This window comes from Saccopteryx bilineata, chromosome 7, assembly GCF_036850765.1.
Source record: "Saccopteryx bilineata isolate mSacBil1 chromosome 7, mSacBil1_pri_phased_curated, whole genome shotgun sequence".
Classification (NCBI taxonomy): domain Eukaryota; kingdom Metazoa; phylum Chordata; class Mammalia; order Chiroptera; family Emballonuridae; genus Saccopteryx; species Saccopteryx bilineata.
The window spans coordinates 21711495-21731667 of NC_089496.1; the positions used below are offsets into that span (position 1 = coordinate 21711495).

A 20173-nucleotide genomic window follows, 5' to 3' on the forward strand; every position below is an offset into this window, starting at 1 on the left:
CAATGAATCTCTATTCAAAATGACGTGGAAAAAACAAGGTCTTGTTTCAATAATCCTACAGGTTCCTATTCCACTGGGCTGGTCTCATTGGGACTTTGAGATGAACAATTTGAAATCGTTATAATTGCATTTTTGTCTGTTGTTCTTTGTAGAGATTGTGATCTTCCTATAATCAACACTTTTTTCTTCTTCATTAGTCCCCTTTCTTACTCTCTTGGTGTGTGGAATTCGTAGAACCCACCTTGAGGTGGTTACCTCCAGCTTCCTCATAATTGTTGCAGCTTGTACATTCAAAGATAGTCGTTCAGAGATCACAAATTTTGAGGTCCATCAAATAACAGTCTATGAGAGCTTCTGTCCCTTTGGGTGGGAGGATGAGGAGGGCAGGGAACCATAGCAGTGATGTCTGGTATAAAGGGCTAGTTTTATAGCTCCAAAAAAGTTGTACATTTTGCATGAAATCCTCCAATTTTTAAATAATAAATTTCTAAAACATTGCATAGGCCAAACACCCTAAGTCCGTGGGCTGGATTTGACTGCTCTAAACCCATGTGTGCCTGGAACATCTTCCTTCTCTCACTGATGCTGCCTTCTTGTTTGTGAGCTTGTCTCCTGCTGGGCAAAACGTTAGGGTATGATTTCAGTTTCTAACAAGAGCTTTCAGAAATAAATTATAGTTTTAAACAAATATTTTACCATCTTGCCATAACCTGAAGTATGAGTGGGAATTAAAAGGTGCCTTTTTAGTTTACAGCATTTCACCTACTTATGAAAGCACTCCTAATATGATTGTCTATAGGACGTTTCTTTGCTTCCTTTTAAAATTGAGTGAAATAAAGAGCCTCAGTGTGTTCGTCAGTGATTACAGAAATGAGAATGGATTTATTTTGATCAACATATCCAGGTGAACTAAAAACACAGTTTGATGAGGTAACAATCTGCAGTAAAGTATGATGCTAAGAATTGTGCCGCTTGGGGCAATTTGTGGAAGATTATTCAAGGATTTTATTTTTCTCATTTCTGCATGCATCATTCAGCCTTCACTTAATAGGCACTTGCTATAAACTCAGCACTGAATTGAGTGCAGTGAACACAGCGGGAGTAAAGAGCGAATAATGAGTGAGCAGGCGGGGGCTGGGGGGGAGACAGGTGGAAATGGGTCATCAGGAAAACCCGCAGTGCCAAGGGGGGATCATCAGGCTTCCAGAGGAAGGGATAGCTGAGTTCAGATCTGAAGCAGTGGTCGGAATGCGAGGCTCAGAGGCTATGGGAGAGGGAGCATCAGGCTTCCAGAGGAAGGGATAGCTGAGTTCAGATCTGAAGCAGTGGTTGGAATGCGAGGCTCAGAGGCTATGGGAGAGGGAGCATCAGGCTTCCAGCGGAAGGGATAGCTGAGTTCAGATCTGAAGCAGTGGTCGGAATGCGAGGCTCAGAGGCTATGGGAGAGGGAGCATCAGGCTTCCAGCGGAAGGGATAGCTGAGTTCAGATCTGAAGCAGTGGTTGGAATGCGAGGCTCAGAGGCTATGGGAGAGGGAGCAGAAGTGACAGCAGCCCGGAGATCTGAGGGGACACAGAGAATTGGAGATCAGCAAGAGGCATCATGTGGCAAGGAGTCAGAGGTGCTGAGGGGACACAGCCCCATCAACAGTCCTATTGTGCAGGTCCTTGGAAGTCCTGTGAAGCAGCCACTAGTGGAGTTTAAGAAGAGAAGTGACTTGATCAGAAAAAAGCAACTTAAAAAACCCAATCTGAACAAATTCCCCTTTAGCTCTCGTCTTCACGTATTAATATCTTTGTAGCTCTGGCCGGTTGGCTCAGTGGTAGAGCGTCGGCCTGCCTTGCAGAAGTCCCGGGTTCGATTCCGATTCACACAGGAGAAGCGCCCATCTGCTTCTCCACCCCTCCCCCTCTTCTTCCTCTCTGTCTCTCTCTTCCCCTCCTGCAGCCGAGGCTCCATTGGAGCAAAGATGGCCCGGGCGCTGGGGATGGCTCCTTGGCCTCTGCCCCAGGCGCTAGAGTGGCTCTGGATAGAGTGGCTCTGGTTGCAACAGAGCGACGCCTGGGAGGGGCAGAGCATCGCCCCCTGGTGGGCAAGAGCTGCACCCCTGGTGGGCGTGCCGGGTGGATCCCGGTCAGGCGCATGAGGGAGTCTGTCTGACTGTCTCTCCCCGTTTCCAGCTTCAGAAAAATACAAAAAAAAAAAAAAATCTTTGTAAACCTCCTTAGTCCAGGTGGTGATGGTGCGAGGGAACAGTTGCACAGGTATAGCTGACATATCCAGTGGCCTTCTTGTCTTCTTAGCTTCAGCTTTTCCTTCCCTCAGCTCCTGGAAGTGGACTTGGGAAGATATGAAGACAAAGGGAAACCATGGTCATAGCAAAACACTGTGAAGAAAGACAAGGGAACTAGCACGACGAGAGAAGCAGAAGACGCTTAGTCTAGTTATAGAAACAGAACTGTACTGTGCTAGGACTCGGAAGGTCAAGGTTTGAGACCTGAGACCAGCTTTCTGTATATTTCATTTTTCCAGTTGTCAAGTGCAGATTTGGAGTAGATGCTCTTGAAGGTGACACTCAAGTTTACAGTTCTGTGGGGATGGCTTCAGTGGTCACCTTGCGGATAAGTCAGACCACAGGTGCATCTGCTGCAGTCTGATTTTACAGATAGCTGTGTGTGTGTAATGTATATGAATTTTTATTAGAAAAGGAAATGTGCACCGATAGGAAGTAGAATACCTTTGAGAGAACGGGGGTAATGCTGGCAACGTGGCGGCTGTTCACCATAGCCCTCCTGTTGGGCAGATAAAATGTATTATGCTCATTTTGTTAAAGATGGCGCTGCCCACATGGAAGCCTGTCGCCCAGGTGATATTAATGTGTGTTGGGGGTGGGCTGTGGGCAGGCAGGATCCTTGTAGCCTGGGGCTTGGTTTTAGGACTAGTCCTTTCCCACCCTTTTAGATGTGGGGTGGTACAATCACATCATGCCCCAGATGGGTGACTTTGTATTGGAGACTTCCCTATTTTGTATATTGGGTTGAAGGTTTTGATTTCTGCACTATAGGGGCAGAACGGGAGCTTGCTGTCTTGGTTCCTGACATTAGCATTAGAGAGCAGAGAGCAGAGAAAGGCCACATGGAGGAGACCAGGAGAAGCAGCCGAGATGGCGGGGTGCTGAAAGAAAAGCCAGTTTGTGCAGTTTGTGCAGGGAGAAGGAAGGAGATGGGGAACAGAGGTGAATAAGTCTGGTGAGCTAGAAACCTTGGATTCTAGGAAACTCGGATAAGTCAGTAGCTTTGTGAGCACTGAATGTGAGTGGGTTTTGGAGCCCAGTGTGTGTTGTACTTGCCCGCCGGGTGCAAGCTAGGATTAAAGACTATGGCCCACCAGTTTTTGGCTCCATTGTTTCTTTACCGACTGTCCGAATCCAGTGCGAACCTGCATGGGCCAGGCTGCTGTGATGGTGGTCGTGGCTACTGGCTTTACACCTCCAGAACTGCCTTCTTGTATGGAAGGGCGGGTTGTGTAAGCAGGAGCTGTTGTCAGTACCAGTCACAAATGTAGGGACACAGACACTGAGGAAAGCCCTTTATTGTAACAACATTTTAAGCCCTAAGTGACAGCAGATAGTTTTCTAGCTACATGAATATACGATCAAATTATACCTTCCTCCAGTTCCCCTGGTTGGCACTGGTGGAGGTTGAGGTGCAAAATTTCTAGACTACTTAAGACCAGATGAGAAAAACCTATTTTTCTCCCCCTTTGTTATTTTCTTCAGTGGCTGCTTATTGTTTGTTTGTTGTTTAACTGCTATGACAATCCAAAGTTAACTTGTTAATTTAGAAACAAAAAAAATACAAAATGTAAAACTTACATTCTTTCACTTAACTCATATACTGTAGTTTTCACTCCATTAAGACGTACCTGACCATTAGATACACCTAAGGTTTTAAGGAGGAAAATAAGAAAAAAAATATTCTGATCCAAATGGTGTGTTAAAATATTTAATAAAATACTGTATTTTTCGCTCCATAAGACACACGGGCATTTTCCCCTCCACTTTTGGAGGGGGAAAAAGTGCGTCTTATGGAGCAAAAAATACGGTAGTTACCATAGGAGATAAATGTTTCATCTTAAGCATTTCTGTTATACATGTCATGAAATGTAGCACTGCTAAGGTGCTGCCAGTTTGACAGATAGCTTGTGTCTTTAAAAGAGATAATATGAGACTCTAATAAAACTTCTAAAACTTAGTACTAAAGTGGCTAGGAGGACCCTCTCTTCAAACTTACTGAAATAACATTTTGCCCCTGCAACGTGGCGTAAACAAATTTTATTTTTTATCACCGTAAGCTTCTGAATACTGAACGCTTGCGATGGCACTCTTCCCTTTAGGTAGGTGTATTTGTTTTTCTTGTTTGCTTTTGGGTATTTCCAAGTATAGAAAAGTCTCCTTCATGCACTGCAGTCGCTGGATGAGAGGCAGAGGGAAGGGAGAGCATCAGAGACGGGGCTTTGCCAGGCCTGCGGCGGCCAATGGGAAGGCGGTCCCCTGCCAGATCCTTCACTGCTTTTCTTAGATTCCCTGTCTTGTAAAACTTCTGAGTGTTTCAGTGCTGCTGGAGTGGGCCCAGCATTGTGTCGTGAGCAGCTGAGTGTCACTGGAGCCTGAGCAGGTGGAGACACTGCTGGGGGGCGGAGGGCAGGGAGCGAACTGGACTCAGTGTGTTAGCGACCCGCCCATTGCAGCAGAGCTCACTCAGAGCCCACGTTAACTTGGGTTCCCACCAGGGTCCCAGCTGATTAGAGGCAGCATGAGGGGTGTCAAGACCTCATCCCAGCCTACGGGCAATTGACTGAATTTCCTCATAGGGTGGTAGGGGTGAAGACGACACGTCTTCTTGAATGTTAACTGATGCTGTGAGAAATATAGGACTCTCGGCCTGTGCCCTTTCTGTTGAATTATACTATAAATTGTAATTCTTATAGATTTGACTTTGATGTTTACTTAATTAAGTAGTAGTGTGTGTTTGGAATTTCAATTCAGGGGATATTCAAGGGTAAGAATTAACCCTATCAAAATGTGTATTTATTTTTTTACAGTTTTTACTTCCTTTCCTTTTGCACTCATAGTCTATTTACAGATAGACCATTAGAGAGTCTAATTGTATCTATTCCTCAAAGCACTGGTTCTGATAAAGTATTTATTGCAATCTTTTTTTATTTATTTTATTCATTATTTTTAGTGGGCAAAACAAATCTTTTGCTAAAAATTTAACTTGTGAATTAATGCCATATGTGGAGATTCTGATTTAATAACAGCAGTCACACATAAGATAATATGCTCTTCATAAGGAAGGTTCTATATCCACACACATTGTTCAGTTATTTTCTCTATTATTTTTGTAGTTACTTAAAAAGTCTCTCATTACTTATGCTAATTTTACAAATAATTATTTCATATTACATTGCTCTGAAGCTTTGTCCTTCTCCAAACCTGAAAGTGTGGTCCTTCTTTTCCCTCTCCGCTGCCATACAGATCAGGGTGTAACACCATTCATTCCCATCTTCTTGGAGTGATGTAATCTTTTTTAAAAATGTTATTGACTTTATTGGGGTGACATTCATGAATAAGATTATACAGGTCTCAGGTACACAATTCTACAACACATCATCTGTACATTGTGTTGTGTGTTCACCACCCCAAGTTGTCTCCCTCCATCACCATCTGTCCCTTTTCTGCTTACCTCCACCCCACCACTTCTCCTTTCTGCAATCGCTACACTGTTGTCTGATTTAAAGTGTTTTTCTCTTTGCTTAATCCCTTCACCTTTTTCTCCCAGCTCCCCAGCTCCCATCCGCTCTGACAGCTGTCAGTCTGTTCTTTGTATCGATGAGCCTTGCAAGTTTTTTACATAAAACCATAGTCTTTCACACATTTTTAGAAATTGTGGTGGGATTGAAAAGGCCATATACTCATGACCTTATCAGAATTTTATTCATATTGAAAAACTTTACGAGCTGACATTTTTTGGTGTTAGGACTGAATAGGAAAAAAACCCACACATATTAAAATACTATCAAATTTTAGAAAAAAAATTATTTTTCTCTGCCTATAGCTTAAGACTTTATATCTTTCAGTGGAATGTATCTCAGTGGCTCTGTGTGTGTGTGTGTGTGTGTGTGTGTGTGCGCGCGCACGTGCGTATATGTGCACATGCACACAAAGGAGCTAGGTAAATGAACTGATTGATTGACTTGCTGTTTTTATTGATTTGCTTGTGGAGCAGTAAGTAGATGCTAATGTAACTAAATGCATAAACACACACATACCCCTACACACCATAATCCTGCTACCGATTCCTTCATGTGAAAACCATGCACAGTGATCTTTAAACTTCAGGATGCATAAGCATTGAATAGTGATTGGCATATAGTTAAATATTTATTGGATGATTTTTTGGGTCCCATTCCCATCTATTTCGATTTGGTAGGTTTAGAATTGGACCTAGTGAATTTGTGTTGATATGAGGCATACCAGTTTACTTTGATGTAGGAGGTGGGAGGACCACACTTGGAAAAGTGCCTCATTGTGGATCTGTGGCTCTGGCTGTGGTGACATGAACAAGCCTACTTCCTGACAAAGGGGGGTGGGGAATCGAGTCCCCTGTGTCTGGAAATCTAGTACAAAGTTACCCTGCTCGATGGAGGATTCCAACAGTGCTCCACCCCTGCTCGATGGAGGATTCCGACGGTGCCCCACCCCTGCTCGATGGAGGATTCCGACGGTGCCCCTCCCCTGCTCGATGGAGGATTCCGACGGTGCCCCACCCCTGCTCGATGGAGGATTCCGACGGTGCCCCACCCCTGCTCAATGGAGGATTCCGACGGTGCCCCACCCCTGCTCGATGGAGGATTCCGACCGTGCTCCACCCCTGCTCGATGGAGGATTCTGAGAGTGCTCCACCCCTGCTCTATGGAGGATTCTGACAGTGCTCCCCCACTTGGCTATTATCTACAAGGTCGAGTGCCCTACATGCAGGCTCTTAGCACTAGGACTTGCAGCATGGCAAAGAAAATATTTTCTGACTTTCAACTTATCTTTATATTTGTAGAAGAATACAATGATATCTATTCACATACTTTCACATAAGGAGAATTTGATTTAAGTGGAGCCAAACGGTGATAGCCATTTTGATAAAAATGTTTTTCTTAACCAAAAGACATAAGGGGCTTGGTAAGCCAAACCACATCTTTTTTTTTATTGCATACTTTATATTATTCTGACTAACTGAACATGTAACCCACATGTAAAATAGTTCAAATAAAGCAAACCACCTAATACCTTCTAAACATAGTTTTTATAGCCAGACAAAAACCAACTCTACTATTATCAAGTCTTCTAGTAACCCTTAGCTCCTAAGTTGTCTTTTTTCTGCCTAAAGACAGTGTTTGGAGCATAACTACCACTATCGCAACTCTGTTGCATAGCAAGAATTATTTCTGCAGGAGTTACTAGCAAGATGTTTACATTTGAGAAGAACCATGCGTGTATTACATCTGAGAAGAACCGGGTGTGTATCATTCACATACTACCTGCATGTATGGATCTTTCCAGTGGCAAATAGGAACAATATTAGCTAGAATATGGAGCAGCAGCTGGTGGGCCACTTACAAGTTCAACTGGTTGTAATCAGAGATGATAAAACTAGGACTCTTTGACACTGAGTAAATTAATCTTAATGTAGGCAAGTGACTGGTTAGAAAAGAAATAGTTTCAGTATTTTGGATTAACATGTGATAGAGGAAATTAGAGACTCATTCAAGGCCTACTGTGTCCCAGGATAGGAAAAGAGACCCTTATAATGCAAGGGTTTATATCAATACCCCAGTGAGGGAGGGTTAGTAGTGAAGAATCACATTGTAGTTATAATGACTCAGTATTGTCATTGCATTGTAGTTGTATATAAATTGCTCAAGTAAACAGCTGTATGCCTCTTATAGTGTTATTTCAGGATTAGCCAATTAACATGTTATAAAGAAGTTTTCCAGATACTTTTTATTTAAAAAGGAATATATCTTTGCCACAAACAATTCAAATTATATAGAATGTTACATATAGAAAATTAAAGTGTTTCTGTATCCCTTCCCTTAGCTATCACTGTAGTTTGATGAAAAGATTTTCCTAACTCTTTTTTGTTCTATGCAGAGTCTATTCTTGGTCATTTTGTGGCAGATTAATTGGTTTAAATATTAACAGTGGTTAAAGTAACAATGCATTTGCAAAAAAGTTAAAACTGCTTTGAACCAAGTAAACTCTATTAGATTGAACCATGAGAAATTGCTGTGTTAGTAGGTCAAAAATGTCAAATATTGTAGTTTCATTTGGTTAAGCTATGCTATTAGAGGAGTTTGTCCTTTGAAGTGATTTAGGAAGGAGTTGGCGTGCTCATGTGATGCTGCAGTGTGGAAATAGCCCCCGGTGACTGCTCTTTGCCAGTAGTCAAGAGGCGGACACACAGATATTGATGGCAGGGGAACAGTTGAGGCTGTAATTTCCAGCCCCGCGTTTCAGGTCTGAGACTCTGGGGAACTAAGGAGGAGGGCAAAGCCGAAGGAACAGGCAGTGGGAATGAATTTTTGTCCATTTCAAAATAGAGTCAGCTGAAGAGCAAGTGAAAACAGATTTTTTTGATGGATGTAAAGCAATTTATGATATTTATAAGGTACTCCCAACCTGTTGTGTTATCTTTCCACATTGGGATGGCATCTGGTGAACAAAAAACATGTCTCTAAATCCTGAATGTGATTTTAGCTAAATTAAGTTTATATGACATCACATTTGTTTTAACCTTGTGTTTTGGGTAGCTGTGACCTCTTTTCCCCATAACAAGTTTGACTCTTTGTATGCATGGGTGTATAATGTATAAAAAAATGCAGTCAAAGACACAATTCTATTTTTAACGTTGTTTCACTTTTGCATTTAGTAGTTTACGGTGTGTGCGCGCGCACGTGTATATGTGTATATGTATATCAAATTATATATCATTAAGGGGAGCAGAAGCACAGTGTTTCTGTTAGTATGTAACTGAAATAGGCAGCACACCATATGGTACCATAAACAAGGTAACCTGGAGCTGTGTATCAATTCTCAGGTATGCAAATGTATGTGCCTTTCCCTGTCTAGACCATCTATTCATTACAGACACAGTTAAACAAACAATCTTGTCTTTTCTCTGTATGTATTCTTATTTGTTGTGATTTGCTCTGGAGATTTTCCCATTCAGAATATTTTACTGGCCTTGGCCAGTTGGCTCAGTGGTAGAGCGTCAGCTCGGTGTATGGACATCCTGGGTTCTATTCCTGGATAGGGCACAAAGGGCAACCATCTTCTTCTCCATCCCTCCCACCCCCTTCCTCTCTTCCTCTCCCACAGCCATGGATCAATTGGCTTGAGTGAGTTGGCCTCAGGTACTGAGTATGGCTCCATGGCCTCTGCCTTAGGCACTAAAAAATAGCCCCAACTTCAATGGAGCAGTGTCCCCAGATGGGCAGAGCATCGCTCCCTAGTGGGCTTACTGGGTGGATCCTGGTGGGGCACATGCAGGAGTCTGTCTCTCTGCCTCCCCTCCTCTCACTAAAAAAAAAAATATATATATATATATATATATATTTATTACTTATGAAAATATTCAGAATCCACTGGCATGTGAAATAGAACTTCTCATTACAGTAAGTAGTTCTTTGTTATTTTTACATATTCTTTTTATACTTACACAGAATTAGATGAAAGACTAAATCCACTTATTATTTTGTTAATAAGTAATGCCTTATAACTATGTTTATGTCTTTTTATCCTGTATTTTTTTTTCATAATTCACTATAGAGAAAGAATTCAAAAATATTTTAAGAAGTTCAAATATGTCTTTTGTAGTTGTATTTATAAAAACTGAAATCTTAAATAATCTAATTTTTTTTTGAGATGAGAAGTGTCATAGTGAGTCTGATTAAGGGGAAGGGGTTGTATGATTCCTGTTTTTAATCACAGAAAAGGAAGCTTGTATGCAGAAGAAATGGCATTTAAGAGGCAGAAAGAGCTGCTCCTTGCCAATATTGTTAGCTGGCCTTCTCTGGGTTTTTGGAGGCATAGATAGCAAGGGACCTTGTGTTCAAAATGGGTGTCATCTGTCATCAGACTGAGATCTGGGGCTAGTGCTGGTCTCATTGTGAAGGGAATAGATCACATCCAGAAGTTCTGCCAGATGACAGCAGGCCCTTCTCATTCAAGGACTAGACTAAGCCCCTGGCCCATAGGGTGTGGAGGGATATATATATATATATCCTATATAACTATATAACTATATATATATCCTATATAACTATATAACTATATATATATCCTATATAACTATATAACTATATAACTATATATATATCCTATATAACTATATAACTATATAACTATATATATCCTATATAACTATATAACTATATATATATCCTATATAACTATATAACTATATAACTATATATATCCTATATAACTATATAACTATATAACTATATATATATCCTATATAACTATATAACTATATATATATCCTATATAACTATATAACTATATAACTATATATATATCCTATATAACTATATAACTATATAACTATATATATATCCTATATAACTATATATATCCTATATAACTATATAACTATATATATATCCTATATAACTATATAACTATATAACTATATATATATCCTATATAACTATATAACTATATATATATATTAGTTTTATTATTTCTAGTATAAAGTGAATTTTACAGCCTTAGAGCTGTCTAGCTGTGGGCTGGAAGAAAAAGTTCACACCAGTTGTGATTTTAACATCCTTGACATCGGGTTGGCTCCTTGGGTAGTAATCTTTGTCTTCTAGAGAAGTCAGGTAGCAGCCCTTCCAGTCTACCCCACTGAAGAACACAAAAAATACGAGAGGAAATGTAAATGCACTATTTCTTTCTAGAGACTGAAGGGGCGGGGGGTGGTGATTAAGAATGGGATTTGTTTCTTTGTGATTTCCCCTTTCCGAGTAGGATGTCAAACAATGACCAAGAGAGCTATCTGAACTATTAAAGAAAGATTTTTGTTTGTCTTTTTTTATTTAATATTGCTTTCTAACATAGCCAGTACAGTATTAACTTGATAAAATGAAATACTCTGAATCTTTCTATTAACTCAAGATTTATTTTAATCATGGTGAGGTTGGAATTTAGGTGAAATTCCTCTCTCTCAAACTAGAGTGGAAACTTGAGATGTTTATTCCTCAAGTGGGAGGTCAAGGTTTTAATAAGGCTGATTGGTGCGAATCTGGATCCTGCTTCCAAACTAAAGAAGGATGCCCTGTGTCCTTAGAGCCTACTGTGACTTCATCAGCAGTGAAGTCATCTTTATGAGCAACGGTGTTTTTGTTTTTGCATTATTTCAACAACACAACCCCAAAATTATTGTTAGAATTTTCACCCTCAACCCTAATTACAAGTCTTTTACATCACGTACAGTTGTGCCTTTTCAAACCTCACTGGTGAAATGCATTTTAAATGTTGCCATATGTTAACCCAAAATTTGTGAGGAAGCCAGGCATACTGAAATCACTAATGCTGTGTTACAGGATTTGTTTTGTATGTACACGATAAGAAAATAACATGTGGTATATGAGTGGTATTATTGGGATTACATGGAACATTATTTTGACAGTGTTTGTTTTGAAAAGGGAGACATCCTAGTGTGAGGACTTGTAGGTGTTAATTACTGGACTGACTTGGCAGGCCCTGGAGACAGCAAGGATTAAGGTATCTGGCACCTTACTGGAAGCTTCCAAATTAGGTCTGCCGCCTGTGTTTGTTGGTGGAGATTGTAGCCAGTTTCTGCCCTTCGGTGCCATTTTTCTGCCATCAGCTTTGAAATTAGTGGCTCTATTCTTTTCCAAATGTGAATTCATTATGTTGATCTCAAAAGAAAGAGGGCTTGCTTTCATATACAGATATCAGTACTTATTTAACTGATAGTGTGTATTCAAAGTGAATATAGATGTATTTAGAAATCTTTAATCTGTAATAATTAAAATTTATTAGAATTAGATGTGGAGGCTTTGAGTCTTCTTGTAGAAATGGTCAAAACTATCATATAAAAAATTATGTTTTTCTATATTAGTCACTGTCAGGAAAAAGTATTTCTTGTCACAATGAATGAAAACAGGAATTTGATTTTACTGAAACTAGGAAAAACACAATGGGAAACGATGAATATGAAGACATTACTTTGAGAAATGAGATAGAATTTAGATGTAAGTGGCGAGAGAAGAAGGATGTGGGGGAGTAAATAATTAAGTATAAATAAAAATTTAAAAATTCAAAGCAGAGAATCTTCAGAGAATGGGATTTTCAATGAAGCATAAACTGCAGTTCCTTTTTGGAGTTGATGCTCATAAAAACGGACCATTAGTTAATCCGACATGCTGAGCGATAATTGGACAAGAGTACACATGATATTTTATAATACATTTCTAAAACTTGCTTCACAAAGCCAGATTCCTTTCATACAACAAGAGATGACTTGGTCCTTAATGCATTTTCCCTGTGCAGGGTCCTGCCCAGACCAAGTGTGAGGTATCGTACCGGGCCATCATTTTCAAATATCCTAACACAGTCTGAAATATCAGTCTCTGAGGATGGGCCTGTCTCAGAATACTGTGCAGGGACAAGTGTTCTTTTCAGAATGCCATTTAACACTTTCACTGTCCATTTTAAAAATGAACAAATGTGAGATTGGACCCCAGATTAATATCTGAAAGCTAGCTATTTAGTAAAGCTTCACTTCTTTAAGGCTGATAGACTTAACATCAAAGGTTGACGTCAAAGAAGGAAGTTTTTAAGTTATTGGAATTAACAATACTAAACTATGATAAGTCTGTGTAGTGGTTGTTTCCTCAAACTGCATGTGCTGTGATTTAATTTTAATTTTTGTAATTATTTTTCCATGCATGTTAACTTAGAAAGCTGAGATAAAATTAATTTGTAGATATTTTAACTGAGATTTTTAGTGTGTAAAACTAACTTCCCCACGGCAAATGTATGAGGTCCTCCCCACAGGTTGTATACCAAAAAGCAAAACTGAAGATGCAGTGTTCAGTAAAATAAATAGTGATGATAGAGGCAGCTCTGTTCTTTGAGAACTGTACCTGTACGGTCACTGATGTACAGAGATAATTCTGTTATTTCTGGTCTTACTGAGGGGTGAAGAATTTATTCTGAAGTTAATACTTGTGCTTTCAGTATATAAAATGCTCTAAAATTATATAGTTTTATAAGGGTCTTGGATTTGATTATTTGATAAAATGGGTTACTTGCATGGTTTGATATTTTCTATATATTTTCGTCTTTCATAGTACTGTTATTCTTACACAGAGAAAGATGTAAGACCAAATCCACATGTCATTTAATTATAAATAATGTCTTACAAATATGCTCATGTCTTTTTACCCCAGAACTTCATTTTTCATTATTCATTATAGGGGAGATAATCCTAAAGAAATATTTTTTAAAGCTCAATTATGTTCTTTGTGGTATTATTTATAAAAACTGACATATTAAACAATTGCATTTTATTTATTTATTAATTTTAATTAAATTTATTTTATTGTATTGTATTATTTTTTTTACAGAGACAGAGAATCAGAGTGAGGGATAGACAGGGACAGACAGACAGGAACAGAGAGATGAGAAGCATCAATCATTAGTTTTTCATTGTGCATTGCGATACATTAGTTGTTCATTGATTGCTTTCTCATATGTGCCTTGACCGTGGGCCTTCAGCAGACCGAATAATCCCTTGCTCGAGCCAGCAACCTTGGGTCCAAGCTGGCGAGCTTTTTGCTCAAACCAGATGAGCCCGCACTCAAACTGGCAACCTCGGAATCTCGAACCTGGGTCTTCCGCATCCCAGTTTGATGCTTTATCCACTGTGCCACCTGGTCAGGCTGCATTTTATTTTTGAGAAGAGCAATGTCAGAGTGAGTTTGATTTTGAGGGTGCGGTTGTTTGTTTTTTAATCAGAGGAAATGAGGCTTGTATGAGGAAGGAATAGAATTGAAGAGGCAGAAGCCACTGTTTCTTGCTCATATCTTGAAGTTGCAAATATTGTCAGTTGATCTTACTGGGTTTTTGGAGGCATAGATCTCAAGGGGTCTTGTGTTGAAAATAATTGTTGTCTGTCATCAGACTGAGATCTGGGGCTAGTGCTGGTCTCGTAGTAGAGAGAGAGAGAGATCAAACTTGAGGAAGACCTGCCAGATGACAGCAAAGCCCTGTTCCCATTTAAGGTATCGCTGAGGACCTTATGAAAGGTGTTCAGTACACTTACTGATTTGCCATTGTTTATCAGGCCTTGATCTAGGACAAGGGGTTTGGAGGACAATGAATGGTTGCTGCTCAATCTTGAATCTTCTCACTCACATTCCTCCAAAAGTCATACATCTGACAGAGAGAGCAAAGAAAAGCACACACGATCCACGCCTCCCAGAGCTCCAGGAAACACCAGCTAGCCTGTGGTTGTAGAGAGCTGTGCAGTAGGAGCTTAAGAGAGGTTTAAGAGGCTGTAAAAAAACCTAGGGAGGTGCTGGAGGACTTTGACAAAGAACAGAAAATCACTCCAGAAAGGGGAAACTGGGCTCCGTGTGGTTCACAGCACTGACTAGTGGGAAGGAGATCAAAAGTAAGTGGGACCGAACTGGCAGCCGCTGAAACACATCGCTTCTGGGAGAGATTCAGACAGTGATGGGATTCGGCCAGTGCACTGGTTTGGCAGAACTAATATCTAATTTTTTGTTGCGTTCAGTAAACCAATTGTTAAAATGGCACTTATAATCAGGGTTCTCTCTAAGGTGGGCACCTGGGCAGCCGTCTAATGTGGAAATCACAATACATTCCTTACTCTTTTTTTAATTTATTTTATTTTATTTTTTTACAGAGACAGAGAGAAAGTCAGAGAGAGGGACAGATAGGGACAGAGAGGCAGAAACAAAGAGAGATGAGAAGCATCAATTACTAGTTTTTCGTTGCGACACCTTAGTTCATTGATTGCTTTCTCATATGTGCCTTGACCACGGGCCTTCAGCAGAGCGAGTAACCCCCTTGCTTGAGCCAGCGACCTTGGGTCCAAGCTGGTGAGCTTTGCTCAAACCAGATGAGCCCGCGCTCAAACTGGCGACCTTGGCGTATCGAACCTGGGTCCTCTGCATCCCAGTTCGACGCTCTATCCACTGCGCCACCACCCAGTCAGGCACATTCCTTACTCTTTTTTAATGGTCATCTGTGCAATAGCGTATTCTAAGCACCTGTAGTCATGTTCATTCTGTCCATAGATGAAAATATTTGCAAGTGAGGATGCAATCAACAAGGAATATGGAAATATCTTAAATACCAGTTTTATTGTTTTTTATCAGATATTATTTAATATTTTTTCATTAATATTTTAAAACTCTTTCCTATAACATAATCTAGTGTACCTCTTTTATTGTTCTTAAGTATTAAATGCATGAAATAATAAGCTACCTTTTGTATATCGTTTTTTAAATACTTAAAATGGTCATTAGAGCAGAGAACTGGTTGTTAAATTATTTGAATCCCGCCACTGGATTCAGATATATAGAGAAAGGACGCTACCCCTTGAAGACATGGTAGCCATAGTACAGAAGGAAAGAAAAGGCAGAAATTAAGGATCCTATAGAAACCAGAAACAAGAACCAAGACCAGTAAAGCCTCCCCTTCCTCCCACTGGCACTATCCATAAAAACGCATACAAGGGGGAAGAATGGTGGAGAAGAGCCCTCAGGCTGAGCCAGTCCACTGACTGCATAGCAGTAAAACAGTGGCCCACATGGCTACAAAAGCGCTGGAAAAAGGAAACAAAATATAAGTCAATGTACTTCTGCTGATAAAAATACTCTTTAGAAAATCAATCATGAAATTAAAGTTGTAATCACTATAATCTAAATTGTAATTCTGGCTCTACTGTAATTCTTCTGGGGGAAATAAACAGAAAACCCCCACTTTGAATTGGAAGTACAAATTCTAACAAGAGGAATGAACAAAAGCTAAAATGAAATGAAATTAGAGTCAGTTGAACTCCTGGGGAGTATAGAAGAAAATCAAATCAGAAATGAAGACTGAATTGCATGATGTCCAAAGGAAAATAAATTCAAATGACAGGGGCCCAATATATTATATTTACATTAAATTTAAATGGTCTAAATATCACTTAAAAGTTAGAGGTTGACAGAATGGATTAAAAAAATCACATGACTCAACAATATGCAGTCTACAAGAAACTCACTTCTAATATAACAATATTGGTAGACTGAAAGAAAAAAAATGAAAAAAGATACACCACGTAAACACTAATAAAAAACAAGCTGAGTAACTATATTAATATCAGACAAAACAGACATCAGAGTCAAGAAAATTACCAGGGACAAAGAGAGACCACTATATTTCGATAAAGGGGCAAATTCACAAAGGAAACATAACAATTCTAAATGTATATACAGTAAACAACAACTTGAAAATACACAAAGCACAATCTGGTAGAATTTAAATGAGAAATTGACAAATTCCCAATTACAGTCGGGGATGTCAGCAGTTCTTTTAGTCATTGATAGAACCTGTCAACCAGCAGGATCTCATTGGCATTTATAGAACTCACCACCCAACATCAGCAAAACATACAGAGTGCGGCAAAAGTAGGTTTACAGTTGTGAGTGCGCAAGACAGTTTATTCCTGTATTATTATTTATTAATTTTGTGTTATTTTCCCTACTTACAGCTGTAAACCTACTCATGCCACAGCCTGTACACTGAATACATTTGGCACATAGACCAAGAGAAACCATTTCCTGGCTGATAAAACCAACCTTAACAAATTTAAAGGAATTGGAATTGTAGCAAGTATGCTCTCTGACTGTTGTGGAACCGACCTAGGGTTTAATAACAAAGAACAGGTGGAATACCTGGGGGAGCTTCATCTAAATGAAGACCTAGTTCCTCTGCCCTTGATTCTGAATTGTTGTTGGCTTGGAAGGTCAGAAAATAAATACATTTCACCTGACAGTGTCCCCAAATGATAATGAAACATATCAGTTGATTGTTACCCATGATTGTCTCTCTGTCTACTTTATTTTACAGCTTCTCTGTTAAAAGGACTAAAACATGCGAACATCGTGTTGCTTCATGATATCATCCACACCAAAGAGACTCTGACACTCGTGTTTGAATATGTGGTAAGTAAAGTCAGGATTCAGATTTTATAAATATGAATAAAAAACTTATAGTATTATTATAGAGTTTGGTTTTTAGGTTGCTGTACTGAACTATTTTATGTGAATACATGAGATTTATGAATTTTGCATAATTTTGAATGATATCTATCTTAAAGAAAAATCCTTAAAAATATTAATTTGAATTTTCATCAGATATACTTTTTATTTATAACCTATTTGTTACTAGGATACAGTATAATTTTTAAATTTATCAGATAAGATCAAACAGCATGATGCCGATCATTCCATTAGGGGAATTTCACAGACAATAAAGATGTGGGGGGTTTTTTTTTGGGGGGGATGGTGGTTAACTTCGTTTTTCAAAAGCATCCTTTATTAGGATTCTTTTTTTTTATTGTGGAGGAAACCCTGATACTTATAATTTAGACTTCATGGTTTTTCTTCTCACTTGGTATTTCAGCTATTAATTAAAACTTCCAATTTGCATAACACACAATTTAATGATCGTATTGTGTTGGGAGTATTACTGCTAGAAGACGTGGACTTGAACTCATAATTAATCTTTCTTCATTTCTCTTAGAAAAACATATGGTATTTGTGTAGCCCCACTTCAGCATTTAACTGTGAAGTCATGAAATGTAACCATGATAATTAGCATCTCCATTTTCACAGATGGATCTGAGAACATGTAATTTATAAGATACAAATGACATTGGCGGAGACTTTTATTAAGAATAGCTGTTGGTATTGTGAATGTGTTCACATTCCATTTGTAATTACCACACTACTTTTTGAAAAATTTGCAATAGTTTTTAATTTTCCTTAAAAATATATAATGGAATGAATATTTGTAACACTTTTATCTTACTAATGTCTGCCTGTGTCTATTTGTCATTTAGTTGTCTTGTGAAGAAGCCATTCATCTTGTCTATTTACATATAAATGATAGCTACATTTGAATAATATGATAATGCGGCTGCAGCGCGCAACTCACGCTGAACAGTTGACTATATTACATGCTACCAAGAACGGCTGCAGCTTCACACATCAATGCAAATATAACTTCTTTTGTTTAATCGATGATGTTGGAATCAATAATGTATTCAGCTGATTTAGAACAGGATTTTTGTTTCATATTTCCAGCATGTCTAGTTGCAACATTTCAATTAACTCTAGATTTTTTTTCTTAGTATACAACTAACTTTTGTCACGCTCTGTAGAAGATATTTCAAAAGTGTACTTGTCCCCCTCCCAAAATTGGATAATTAAATTAAAAAGAAAAGTAATTTGACCTCTAAAATCAGTAACAGTGATAAACCAACAAAAGTAATGTGAAAAGACAGCCTCTAAATCTTAAAAGAAAATTAAGTATGTTTGTGAGACTAAAAGGTGCATAACAGATCGTATGTCATTTAATGATTTTCTGTGGAAGTTGTCACATAAAAGGAAAGAAATTCACTCTCAAATGTTTGCTAATTGATTGAGACTGACTTTTTTTTTTTTTTTTTTTGTATTTTTCTGAAGCTGGAAACGGGGAGAGACAGTCAGACAGACTCCCGCATGCACCCAACAGGGATCCACCCGGCACGCCCACCAGGGGCTACGCTCTACCCACCAGGGGGTGATGCTTTGCCCCTCCCGGGCATCGCTCTGCAGTGACCAGAGCCACTCTAGCGCCTGGGGCAGAGGCCAAGGAGCCATCCCCAGCACCTGGGCCATCTTTGCTCCAATGGAGCCTTGGCTGCGGGAGGGGAAGAGAGAGACAGAGAGGAAGGAGGGGGTGGGGGTGGAGAAGCAAATGGGCGCTTCTCCTATGTGCCCTGGCCGGGAATCGAACCCGGGTCCCCCCCGCACACCAGGCCGACGCTCTACCGCTGAGCCAACCGGCCAGGGCCTGATTGAGACTGACTTTTAAACAATCATTCTTTTTTGTATGAATGAAATTTTCTTTGGCCCCAGGTCCTCTTAAATCAACCACATAGTAGCATGCACATATGCAGTGCTTTACCAGCAACATTTCATTCCTAACTTCTCTGCGCAAGCTAAGACATAGATAGATGAACCTGTTCTCCTTCAGAGAAGGAGGCGAGCTTGTGTTACTATGGCTCTGACTGCCCTGCCTTGCCTCTTGAGTTCTCTTCTCTACTGTTTCATTCCATTCCCATTGCTTCTTGGTCTTTCTCCCTTCTACCTTTCTGTCATTTTTTATTCATCCATCCTTTTTCTCTTTCTGGTGAAGCACTTTTTGCAGCTACAACTGAAGTTTATTTGTCTGGTTTTTGTTTATTTTAAACACAGTGTTTCACCAAATCTCTGAAATTCGAGTTGGGGAGGGAGGCTGGTAGGGAACAGGTCCAGGCTGTGGAAATTTCTTACCAGAGTCTTCTCAGTTAGAGTGGGGAAGGTGTGAATTACCCAGTGCAAAAGTAACTTCCCTGAGTATTTCCTGAAGTTTTTATTTATGCACATTGGTTTTTGATTGCTTGTTATTTGTATATATACTGATATCTTGAGGTTATTACATACTTGAATGGAATTAATCAGCTCGCTTTTCTCACAGTATCTAGAATAAATAAATTCTATTCTTTTCTTAATGTTTTATGGCAGTGGAAAGGCAATAGTAATTTCAAAGCATGAAATGCCTTGGAAATCAGAGCAGATCTAGGTGAGGAACACAGGGCAGGGGACAGAAGTACACTGTGAGCTTGGGATAACAGGTGAGGGGTCAGAAAGGGAAGTGAAAGAATGTTAGACAAGTATAAAGACAATGCTAAAGACCAACAGCTAAAATTTATAGAGTTTTATGCTGAGCACTGTGCTTTGCAGTCATTATTCCTTTGATG

At 39.4% G+C, this 20173-nt stretch overlaps 1 protein-coding gene across 5 annotated transcripts in view; it reads left to right on the forward strand.

Moving 5' to 3' along the window:
• The window catches only part of CDK14 (cyclin dependent kinase 14), a 635411-nt gene that overhangs the window by 236338 nt on the left and 378900 nt on the right, over positions 1-20173 (forward strand). For all 5 annotated transcript variants that reach the window (XM_066239829.1, XM_066239828.1, XM_066239831.1 and 2 more), the window contains one exon: positions 17236-17330. In XM_066239829.1, the coding sequence (XP_066095926.1) occupies positions 17236-17330 (95 nt within the window). The remainder of the gene's footprint in view (positions 1-17235; positions 17331-20173) is intronic.